At 39.1% G+C, this 13044-nt stretch overlaps 1 protein-coding gene across 1 annotated transcript in view; it reads left to right on the forward strand.

The window, feature by feature from the left end:
* LOC106868928 (death-inducer obliterator 1) overlaps positions 1 to 1121 on the forward strand; it is a 41576-nt gene extending 40455 nt beyond the window's left edge. The window contains exon 17 of the mRNA XM_014914392.2: positions 796 to 1121. Within this exon, the coding sequence (XP_014769878.1) occupies positions 796 to 942 (147 nt within the window). The 3' untranslated portion in view covers positions 943 to 1121. The remainder of the gene's footprint in view (positions 1 to 795) is intronic.
* Positions 1122 to 13044: the final 11923 nt, after the last annotated feature.

Raw genomic sequence — 13044 nt, forward strand, 5'->3', positions numbered from 1 at the left:
CATGTAGTCTTGATTTCAGTCCCACTGCTTGGTAACATGGGTAAGTATCTTCTACAATAGCCCCAGGCCCACCTTAAGCCTTATGTTTGGATTAGTAGATGGAAACTGTAAAGAAGCTTGTCCTGTGTGTTAGGTAGCCCAAGCACTTACACACACAACGGGAACTTCCACCTACCAAATTCAATCACATGGCTTTGGTCAACCCAAGGCTATAGTAGAAGACACCTGCCCAAGATGCCACACAGTGGGACTGAACCCAAAACCATGTGGTTAAGAAGCAAGCTTCGTAACCACGCAGCAATGCCTGCACCTACAAAATGTATATACATATGTGCAGCCCTATTTGTGTGGAAAATTTTCTACAGCCTGATGCCCTCACCTGATGGTTATAAATGGGCATCACTATTGTTCCTTTCCAGTCTCCTGTGAAAAACATGGCTTGCTGTTAGAAAAAATATTACCTTGCTTGGTGAGGGTTGGCAATAGGAAGGACATCTCTCTTTTACTATTTTTCACTTCCCTGTCCCTTTTCACCCTCTGCCTCTCTTTCTACTTCTCCACAATCCCTATTTCATTCTGCCTCGCTTTCTCTTACTTTCGTATGCTTTTCTTTGCCTTCTCTGTTTCCATTCCTCTCTTATCTTCCCTTTCTGGTGTCACTGCACTTCATTTTTCTGCTGTTGCATCATTAGTAGTAGTAGTAGTAGTAGTAGTAACTGTAGTAGTGGTGGTGGTGGTAGTTGTGCAATTTATATATCGTAGTGTTGTTTCAACTGCGGTTTTTTTCTGTTTCAGGTACGATGGGCCGATATGGAAGAACGTAAGCAACAACTGCGCCGCCGAGAACTGGGATTTGTGGTTGGCCAGACTCAGCATGACTGGGACAAAATTACTGACGATAGTTATGCTGATAGGGCCTTAAACCGCACCAAATACATCTAGAAGGTAACACTGCAACATTTAAACATTTTACAATGATTTCCAACAACACCACCAACAACAACAACAACAATAATAAAAAAACCTAAAATAACAAAAAACAACGCAATTCGCACCTAACACTTCCAGACACTTATTTGTCTTCTGCATATTAAAAATCATCTCATGTCTTTTTAAGAGGATATTTAGTGTTGTTTTTATTTTCATTTGTCTTGTTTGTTTTTTTTTGTTTGTTTTTTTTGTTTCCCCCCTACTCTGCAAGGTTTAGGTATTTATGTAATTGACTATTGCAAATGTTGTTCAAAGTTCCAATCTTTGGCTAAAGTCAATTGTGTTCTGTCTCAGAGCCAACTTACACATCACTTTATTTACTTAAGCCCGTCACTCCCTTGAGGAGTATAAGCCATTAATAACTTTTCTCCACTGTTTTTGAATCAGGGCTGTCTTTTCTCTCCCTTTTCCTGTTGGATCCCTGCTTTTCTTTTCAGATTTTGCTGCATCACATCATGTTTCCTTGAGGGGAAAGACTTCCTCTCCTGGATCTTATTGATTTTTGAATTATCATCAATGCTTCTGTAACTTAGGTTTTTCTTCAAGGTAGAGGTGTTGGTCCTATGCAAACTTGGCCTCTAGCCTTTAACCTGTCCAGCATGGGAGGCCTTCCCAGGAACTTGTGCTCTGCTAGCATAGCTCTCAGGGCCAGTAAGGCCCACTACACTGCAACAAGAACTGGCCCTTGTGATGGCAACCGTATATAATACATGCCTATATCATTGTCTATCTGTAAAAATGAGAATATCCATGCACAAAGAGAAATACTTGTTCCAATAATTTAATTTCAATAAACACGTTTTGTAAAAATATTAAATAAAAATAGGTTAGTAAACAACCTTATCCATGTTGGGATGGGAAAATTACAAATGGAAAAAAAATTTTTTATGGGGTGAAGGTGTGAGGAAATTACCAGTGGAGAGAAACTTTTTTTGTATAAAGAGTGAAAATGTGTGGCCTAGTGATTAGGATGTTGGGCTCATGATTGCTGGGTTGAAAGTTTAATTCTCAGACCAGGTGGCACACTGTGTGCCTAAGCAGGGCACTTCGTATCACATTGCTCCAATCCATTCAGTTGAATATGTGTAGCTGTGATATCTGTAGAGTTAACCCTATGATAGACTGGCTTCCCATCCAGGGGTTTATTTCAGTCAGTCAGATCCCTTGAAACCAGATAAGGTCCAGCTTCATGAGCCTGGAGGCTCGATACAGGCTTTTTCTGCGTAGAGTTGTCATAAATGATACAGTTAAATTACCTATGTTATTGAACTTCTGACAATGATCATGATTTTTCAAACCTCACCCATTGACTAACATTTCCGTTTTTTTCATTTTGTTTAAAATCTCTGGCTTTCCATGTTAACATGGTTTTGAGAGGAGTAAATTTTGAGCTAACATTGTTGACAACCCTTAATTGTTTTTCAAGTAAGGGACTCTTGTTTTTTATTCTTTTTCATTCCAGAGGAATCTCAAAAGCACAGAGTTAGCAGATGATTTGTTGACAGGAAATGTCAACAAACTGCACTGATTGCAGGCCAATCACAAACAGTAAGATTGAACTTTAAGCCACATGGTTGAGATGCAGACTTCTCAACCACACACCTATGTTATTAATATATTATTTCCAAGGGGCAGTGGATAATGGAGTCGGTCCAGTGCTACATATAATAATACCTGATGGTATTTTTCTTTCTTCATTCTTATGTCATCAGGTCAACAAACAATCTCTGATGATTTAGTTTACAAATCCCATGTGCTTGTCACAAAATTTTCTTATGAGAACACAGAGGTGGTTTCTTAATGCCTTTCTTTGAGTACTTTCTTACAAGACACCATCTTGTTGACTAGATATAAACAAGTTTGCCACTCATGCAGGAGCAATCGGGACAAAATACCAAATACTGCCAAGCATTTTTTTGCCCGATTCTGGACTGGTACTCTAATTTATTTATTAAACCCAAATGGATGAAAAACAAAATTAAAGTCAGCTGGGTTTGAACTTGGGAAGTAAAGAACCTGAGTAGATATTTTTTTGGTGTTTTGTCTGACACCCTAACAATTTTGCCAATTTGTGGTATTAATGGTATATTAGTCGCACCCATCTGTGCTCTAGATTCAAATCTGACTTTGATTGTGGCATTTCATCTCTCTGGGCATCAATAAAATGAATACTGACCAAATACGTACTAACCAAATATTTAACCTTTCAATATTTAAACTGGTCAAGGTGGTGAGCTTGCAGAATTGTTAGCACGGTGGGCAGAATGCTTAGTGGCATTTTATCTGTCCTGAAGTTCTAAGTTCAAATTCTACCAAGGTTGACTTTGCCTTTCATCCCCTTCAGGGTTGGTAAAATAAGTACCAGTTGAGCACTGGATTCCATGTAATCGACTTACCCCATCCCTTGGAATTGCTGGCCTTGTGCCAAAATTTGAAGTCAGTATTTAAACTGGTCCCTACCTGTTTTATGTACAAATTGGCCAGATCTGGCCACTCACATCTTCCCTCCAGTGTCCTTCTAAAAACGAAATCACATCATCGAAATCTTGCAGCTGAGATAATGTACAATTAATTCAAAACAGCGTGAATAAATAAGCATTATGTTCAACAGATTAATCAGAATGCTGAAGGATTAAAGCATAGAGGGTTATCAGTCTAATTAACTATATACCCTAATAATGTGATCGTATGTGTTTTTTTAGAAATCGTCATTATTGTACCATTTTTCATAAGGAGAATTCAGCTGCTGTTAACCTTTGTTGATGCTGTTCTCCTACATTTCCAGTGTATACCACAGTCTAAAACCCATATAAAATCCTAAGCAATACCTGTAAAAGATTTGTTATATTTTGTTTTGTTTTTTCATCCATGTTTCTAATTTTATTTTCTCTTTTCATCCACTGACATCAGTTCAGGTGGTAGACCCTACTTTACTTGACATTAAGTGATTGAGAAATAGTGCCCCTCAATCTTACCCCTGTACACACACACACACACATGCTCAAATCAGTGATGGAACTGCCAGATGGTCACTAGACCTACAAGAAATAACAACCAAGTCCCCATCAAGTGGTACCCTTGTTATCTTGAAAAAAAAAAGACTATAATAAAATAATCAATGTTACTATTCACTAGATTAGATTCCCCTCAAATCTGTTTTGTTCAGTGCTGAGCATCTGACAAACATTAAGGTAACATTTGGTAATGATAGTTCTACAAATCATTCTGATTTTGTCCTGATTTTGATAAATGAAGGTGCCACACAGTGGGACTGAACCCGGAACCATGTGGTTGGGAAGCAAGCTTTTTACCACACAGCCATGCCTATGTATCTTTTACATGTTTCAGTCATTGGGGCTATAACCTTGCTGGGATGATACCCTGAAGGGTTTTAGTTGAACAAATCAACCTCAGTACATATTTAAGCCTGGTACTTAGTTTATCAGATTCTTTTGCCAAACTGCCAAGTTATCATCATCATCATTGTTTAATATCCGCCTTCCATCACAGTTTGACAGGAGCCGGCCAGGTAGAAAACTACTCCAGGCTTCTGTGTCTGTTTTGGGATGGTTTTTACAACTGGTTGCCCTTCCTAATGCCAACCACTCTGTAGAGTGGACTGAGTGTTCTTTATGTGGCACCAGCACAGGTGAGGTCAGTTTTGGCATGGTTTTTACTGCTGGATGCCCTTCCAAATGCCAACCACTTCACAGTATGAACTGGATGCTTTTATGTGGCACCAGCACCGGCAGGTTCACCAAATAAATTAGAAGACAAGGAATTTTAGAGATGGGAGGGGGTATTGGAAGAAGTAATCTTGTGTCTGATGATGGAAGGTTAGTGTGACAGAAACAAGTGTCTTTGTAGAGGAGATGTAAACAAACCAACACTGATTGTCAAGTGGTGGTTGCAGGCAAACAGACACACACACACACACACACACACTGATAGATAGATACATACATACATGTAAATGTGTGTATGTACATAATATGTGACTGGCTACTTTCAGTATCTGTCTACCAAATCCACTCACAAGGTTTTGGTTGACCCAGGACTACAGTAGAAGACACTTGCCCAATGTACCATGCAGTGGGACCAAACCCAAGATCACATGGTTGAGAAGCAAGGTTCTTCAACACACAGCCATAATTGTTTTTGTTTACAGTCTCTTGTAAGCAATAACAAAGAGACCCATAGTTTGAGCATTCAGTGTTTGAAAACCATTGGAAAGAAAAATAGAATAAATCACACAAAGAGCATCCAGCTGTAGAAAATAGAAAATCTTCAAGTTTCAGCTAACCCATGCCAGTATGATAAAAGGCACAAAAACCAAACCCACGATGAATTGTGTGTAAAGAGGTGGGATAGCACTAAAGGTAAAGATCCCCTTTCAGTCATGAATGGCCATCGGAGTGCACCTAGAAAGTTACCCTCCGAGGCACAAGTCTAGGCAAGGTTGTTTACAGAAGACCAGCAGTCGCCCATGTATACTAGCCTCCTGTCTCCGTGCCACCAATATTGTCCAAGGGAAGGGCAAAGGCTGATATAGCTTGGCACCAGTGATGCCGCAACCCATTTCAACATCTGAGTGAACTGGAGCAATATAAAATAAAGTGCTTTGCTTAAGAGCACAACACACAGCCTGTTCCAGGAATTGAACTCCCTACTTTATGATTGTGAGCTCAATGCTCTAACTACTGAGCAATGTGCCTTCATGGAAGAACAAATAATAAAAACAAACCAGCTGTCAAAACACTTGATCCCCATCTTCAGGCCCACAATCCAAAAGGCAAAACTGCTAGCTTGGAATAGTAGGTGTTATTCATGAAGAATAAGTGATTAAACACAGCCAATGTTGAAGACAATAAGAACCAAGAAGAATTCATTTCTTATTTCAGATTTAATAAATCCTAAACATGAAATTAATGTAAAATGTGTTATTGTTATTGATGCAGATTGGAGGGTGATGAGCTGGCAAAATCATTAATGCATTGGGCAAAATGCACAGCAGCTTTCCTTCTGACTCTTTTATGGTCTGAGTTCAATTCCCACTGAGGTCAGTTTTGCTTTTCTTCTTTTGAAGGTCAATAAAATGTAGTAGTAGTGGTAGTAGTCAAGTACTTGGATTGATGTAATTGACTTACCCCCCCCCCCCACACACTTTTAAAATTGCTGGCCTTGTGCTGACATTTTAAATGGTTATTAACCTAAATTGGCAGAATTGTCTTAGCACGAGACAAAATACCTCATGGTATTTAGTCATAACTCTTAATGTTCTGAAATCAAATCCCACTGAGATCAGTTTTCTCTTTCCTCTTTCTGCAATTAGAATAAAAGTACCAGTCAAATACTGGAGTCACTCTAATTGACTGTTCCCTTCCCTTCAGATTGCTTATGTTTAAGACCGGCAAGCTGGCAGAATCATTAGCATGCTGGGTAAAATGCTTAGTGGCATTTCATTCATCGATACATTCTGGGTTCAAATTTTGCCGAGGTTGACTTCGCCTTTCATCCTTTCAAGGTCAATTAAATAAGTACCAGTGGAGCACTGGGGTTGATGTAATCAACTAGCCCCCTCCTTCAAATTTCAAGCCTTGTGCCTATAGTAGGAAGGATTATTATTATTGTGAAATTACTGCACCAGACAAAAAGCTTAGCAGCATATCATCTGGCACTTTAGGTTTTGAGTTTAAATTCTGCTAAGGTTGCCTAACATAAACATTGGCAGAAAACTCTTTGATGTAACAATCACCAACTATAATAATGCACTTGCAATGAGTGGGTATAATAAGATTTATTAGACATTTAAACATCTGCTGCCACACTAACAAGAATAGATAAAGAGAAATCGTCTGGTTTACTTTCTCACTTCTTGTGAAATGTTAAATCTAACATAGCTAAAATGACAGTTCAAAACCAACAAAACCTGGGAGAGGAAGGCCTTCCCGAAGGGAAACATGCTGTAGTGTAACAAAATTTGAAAGGTAGATGAAAACTTAAGAAGTATGTTGGAAAGTTACCAATAGCCTACGCTCTAGGAAGCAATAGACTAAAGGGAGGATAGTATACCTACGAGTTGAAAGGGTTAAGGCTTGAAAAGAGAAGAAACTGGAGGGCAATGAACTTTAATTAAGTAGGTAGGTAGAAGAAAGAGAAGCTAGATGTTGGATCTATGTAAAACAGAAGCTGAAAGGCAAGAGGCTTGGAATTGTCTGTAGCAAAAAGGATCAAAGAAGTAAGATATTTGATTTTGCAAAGCACTGTCTCTGTGAATTCAAAACTTCATTGATGGAGAAATATCTACAGAATTGTAGCACTGTGGTGCATTTGCTATTTAATGAAGGCCACATATCAAAAATAATTTTTTCTTCTAAATCTAGTCATCATCATCATCATTGTTTAACGTCCGCTTTCCGTGCTAGCATGGGTTGGACGATTTGACTGAGGACTGGTGAAACCAGATGGCTACACCAGGCTCCAATCTGGTTTGGCAGAGTTTCTACAGCTGGATGCCCTTCCTAACGCCAACCACTCCGAGAGTGTAGTGGGTGCTTTTATGTGCCACCGGCACGAAGGCCAGTCAGGCGGTACTGGCAATGGCCATGCTCGAAATTATTTTATAAAAAGCAAAGTGCAAGTTAACCTGCGTTATATTTTTAAAAGAAAAAAAACTTTGAATTTCTGTTATGGAAAAGAATTATTACTTTAACACTTTTGTTACCATATTTCTAGTGATGGCGCATTGCATAGTGGTTAGGGTATTTGGCTTATGATCATGAGGTTGTGAGTTCGATTCCCAGTGGTATATCGTGTCTTTGAGCAAGATCCTCTATTTCATGTTGCTCCAGTCCACTCAGCTGGCAAAAATGAGTAGTACTTGTATTTCAAAGGGGCAGTACTGTCACATTCCATGTCATGCTGGATCACCCTGAGAACTACATTAAGAGTATGCATGTCTGTGGAGTCCTCGGCCACTTGCACATTAATTTCATGAGCAAGCTGTTGATCAAATCAACTGAAATCCTTGTCATCATAACCGACTGCCATATTTCTGACCAAATACTTGGTCATTGTTTCAATTAATTTTGAAAGTAATGAAGAATTTAGTTAAAAAAAAAATGTCATTATTAAGCTGGTGTAAGGTAGCAAGCTGGCAGGATCATTAACATACCAGACAAAATGCTAAGTAATATTTTGTCCATCTTTACATTCTGAGTTCAAATTCCATTGAGGTCAACTTTGCCTTTTATCCTTTCAGAGTTGATAGATTAAGTACCAGTGAAACACTGGGGTCAATGTAATCGACTAGTCCCCTCCCACAAAATTTCTGGCCTTATGCCTTGAGTAGAAAGGATTATTAAACTGGTGTCAGGAACATAAAGGAACATAAACTAGCACAAAACTTATGATGGACGATTTTAATTTAGATCTCTTTAGAACAGGAAGTTTATATCATAGTCCCAGGGTGGTCTCAGATAGGTTGGTATTAAAGATGTGAAATAAGGAAAACACTTATGGCCCCTGAGATACTTACTGAGGGTTTAGAAGAATTTCTAATATTGCAATAACTTTATGTGATCATCAAGAAGAAAGCTTGCAATAATATCTTCATGTGTTTCCTGCAGTTTGTGCAGATATGGAACTCGTTTATGGCCCTTGAGTCTTTGGCATTTGTCAGTGGAACCGAAAATGGCTTCAACATGTTGCAGAATCAGTTGCCAAAAGATGTGCATGAACTACCTTGCCCCATGATGCAGTGAACTCAATAGAAGCTAGCTTTAACTCCTCCTGGGTGAATGCCGTTACAAGACAAGAAAAAAAAACAGCAGTTTTTAGGGAAAGATGGTTGGTCAGTTATATCAACCCCAGTACTTGACTGGGACTTTATGTTATCGATCTCTTCCCCCAGTCTGGAGGAACGAAAAGCAAAATTGATCTCAGTGTCATCAGAGCTCAGTGTAAGGAGCTGGAACAAATATTACAAGGCAGTTTTTTCCCTGCTGTTCCATCGATCCTTCCATTCAGTTATTCCCTGCTGTTCCATTGATCCTTCCATTCAGTTATTCCTCTAAATGAAGTAACGAAGAGGAGCTGGAAATGGTTGGGTCTTGTGCTTCAGTCCCATCTTGAAGGCTTGCGAGCTAATATGTCAATTTAGGTAAAATGGTCAGTCCAAGGGAAGAGGAAAGCGCAGCTGGACAGAGGATGAAGCGAGCAGAGAATAGGTAAAGGCTGACGAGAATACATCAGCAGCACCATTGTCACCACTACCACCGACAACACTAATGCTAACAGTTCCGTCGCCACCTTTATTACACATCACTGTCGTTATCATCAAGCTCAACTCTGTCTTTGAAACCTCTACAGCTGTGACGTCACAACATATTCTGTTGCGTCAGATGGTGGTGAGCTCTGTCATCACCGTCGCCGTCACTATCATCTCTACCGTTTGTAGACGCCGGCAACAACACCGCCACCACCACCACCACCACCATCAGTGCTACCGGCATCATTATCGCCGTCGTCTCCGTCACCACCACCATCATTTTGTTACGTTCATCATCATCATCACCATCACTATTGCCGCCTCCTCTACCGTATTACCGTCTCACTAGCACCACCACCACCACCGTGACTATCGCAGTGAGAATCAACCATCGCCGCTGCCGCCGCCGCTACCGCCATTACCACTACATGAACAAACAGTAAACATCTCTGCCGCCGTCGCCTCCACCACATAAACAGTTAACATCCTTGTTTTCGCCGTCTCCACCAAGCACGCTTTTATCACAGACAGAAGTAACACACACACACACACACACACACACACACACTTCTCTCTGTATTTCATAGATTAAGCAGCACCTCAATCAGTCAAGCACAGCTCTTTTCGTTCCCTGCAGCAAAACTTACGATTAACAAAACCAACGGAATGTGTTTAACATAGACACATATATACACACACATTTATTATATATACAATATTGTTAATATATATATATATACATGTGCTGTTTCTTTTTTCGAACAAACCGATACTCAATTTGCCGAAATATCTAAGAGAGAAAAAAAAATTACTTTCTTTCTACATTGCTTTCAACAACTTATATTATATATATGAATATATATATACACCAACTTATATATATATACCAACTTGACTGTCATCTTCGTTGACCGGATTAAGGAGCGGTTTTTTAGTATATGTTTGTACTATTTTACATACATCAGTATTTCTACAAATTGTTTATATTCTTGTTATATATATATAGATATATATATACATACATACACCTCTCTCTCTATATGCCCGTAGGCCCCACACACGCTGTTATATGTTGCTAACATCATATACACAAAACATATTTATTTGATATAAACAAACGTAATTGCATTCACGGTCGTTCATAAACATCTACTGGTAATACCTACGCACACAAACAGATTTTTTGATATAGAACTCAAATTTTGGAGTATATATATATATATATATATATATATATATGTATATATATACCCACACATATCCATAACATTTAGGTAGACACGGTAAATAAAACATGCTCCACAAGCATAAGTTTTAAAGAGAGATACTATATATATATATATATATATATACATATATGGATATATATAGATAGACAGGTAGAGATAGGTAGACAGGACAGAGCAAAAAGCACAGAGGAACCTCGTATATCATCTTCGAAGGTAAGTAAAGTTTGTTATAATGTATTGTGAATTCTGTTGTGTGGATATATATATATATATGTGTTCATGTTTTGTTACGTATAATTGTTATAGTAAATGTCGAATTCCTCAAAACCAAGCCCGCCTTAAATCTAATCACGTTTTCACTATGCCCTAGTACCGTGTTTAAATCGCAGGCACACTTTTGGACAAGTTGCTCTGGGGGCCCTCACGAGTATAAAGGGTCCAGGGCGGAGTTTCGGAATGGCTTTTGTTACTTCGTGAAAAAGGAAAAGAGAACGAAGTTGGGAGGGAAGGATGTAAAAAGAAAAAAAAAAGTTTAGGGGCATCATTCCATTCTTTCACAGTCGTAATTGCTGTTTGAAACACAAATATTAAAAAATAAAGGAAACAAGCCATTCAATTACTTGCCCATTTTCCTTCCCCATGAGGTAACAATAGCTTTTCTGAAGCATCGCTAGGACCAGTGCTTATCAATGTTATGTTCTATCTATGCTAATCTATGTCTGTGGTTTGATGTCAATAAATAAATATTATAGATCCCAAATGCATTGCTTTGTTTGGGGGTTGGTGGTGGTGGTAGTTATACTGCTGTTTAACACGGTTCTGGATATACGTTAAGTTTTAGTTGGAAAACAAAACATTACACAATAATAAAAAAAGAAATCGATAAGGTAACAAGGAAATATTTTACGCAATCATATAAAGAATTACGCATCTTTTCCTTCCCCCTGTAATACTATATTTTCAGCTAATCCGATAAAATTTGTCAATAAAATCTAAAAGATACAAAAGCAGTTCTTTTATATTTATAAGGGGGAGAAAGAAAATGGGGTTTTTTTTTAGTCACTGAAAGTACATTTGTTGAAGAAAAAAGAAAAATAATTTCCATCCATTCGATTACGTACTATTATTTATATAGAAAATATTTTCCAGTCAACAAACTATACTTTAGGATATTTTAACAGGCAAAACTTAAGGCGTCACCGCCATTTCGCTTCCCTTCTACGCTCGGGCGCTTCAACAAGGGAACCTCTACGTGGTCATTGCATTTGCTAGAAATGACAGCCAAATCGTCCTCCTATTACATGCTCTGTTTCACAAACGGACATGTTGCATATTGTAGTCAAGAGGGACTGTTTGATGATGATAGTTTCACATTTTGGCATAAAGGCAGCAATTTTGAAGGAGGGGATAAGTTGATTAAATCGGCCCCGGTGTTCCATGTGGTACTTATTTTTTTCTAGCCCGAAAGTATAAAAAGCAAAGTTGTCCTCGGAAGAATTTGAACGCAAAACGTAAAGACCGATGCTATTTCGTTTGGCGTGCTAGCGATTGTCTGCTTGCCACCTATGATGATGGTGATGATAATAATAACAATTTTGGCCCAATGCCAGCAGTTTTAGAGAAAGGGGTGAGTCGATTATATCTACCCAGTAGTAGACTGGTACTTTATTTTATCGACTAAGTTGACCCTTATCGGGATTTGAACTCAGAACGTTAAGATCCTGAAGAAATACCGTAAGGCACTTTTGCTGACGTTCCAAGGATTTTGCCAGTCCTTGTCATAATGATTTTTTTAGGCCACAAGGGCATCAGAAAAACTAGGGGATATTACAAGGACAGCTCACAATTTGTGGTGGGTTTACATAAAAAGATGAGTGCCTGAAAAGGAGACTATATACATAGTATACAAAATATGTGAACACCTGGGTCATAATAAAAATATTAACCTGATGGTCCCGGCTAAAATATCTAATCAAAAGTTTGCCTAGTTAGGGCTGACTTGAACTAAACAAGCTTGCACTGAAAATATCTTATCTTCGCACTCCACCATAAGGAAGCCTCTACGTTGTTGCTCTGTCTGCTGGAAATAGCAGTCAAATCGTTTTAAGTTCCCCCACCTACTTCTTTCTTCCCGTTATTGACACTCCGTCGCTTACGACGTCGAGGGTTCCAGTTGATCCGATCAACGGAACAGCCTGCTCGTGAAATTAATGTGCAAGTGGCTGAGCACTCCACAGACGCGTGTACCCTTAACGTAGTTCTCGGAGATATTCAGCGTGACACAGTGTGACAAGGCTGACCCTTTGAATTACAGACACAACAGAAACAGGAAGTAATAGTGAGAGAAAGTTGTGGTGGAAGAGTACAGCAGGGTTCGCCACCAACCCCTGCCGGAGCCTCGTGGAGCTTTTAGGTGTTTTCGCTCAATAAACGCTCACAACGCCCGGTCTGGGAATCGAAACCGCGAGTCTGCTGCCCTAACCACTGGGCCATTGCGCCTCCACTCCCTTCCCTCCACAGCCTTAGAAAAGGACACGTTGGTTAATGTGGTCCTGA

Source organism: Octopus bimaculoides, chromosome 14 (genome assembly GCF_001194135.2).
Source record: "Octopus bimaculoides isolate UCB-OBI-ISO-001 chromosome 14, ASM119413v2, whole genome shotgun sequence".
Taxonomy (NCBI): domain Eukaryota; kingdom Metazoa; phylum Mollusca; class Cephalopoda; order Octopoda; family Octopodidae; genus Octopus; species Octopus bimaculoides.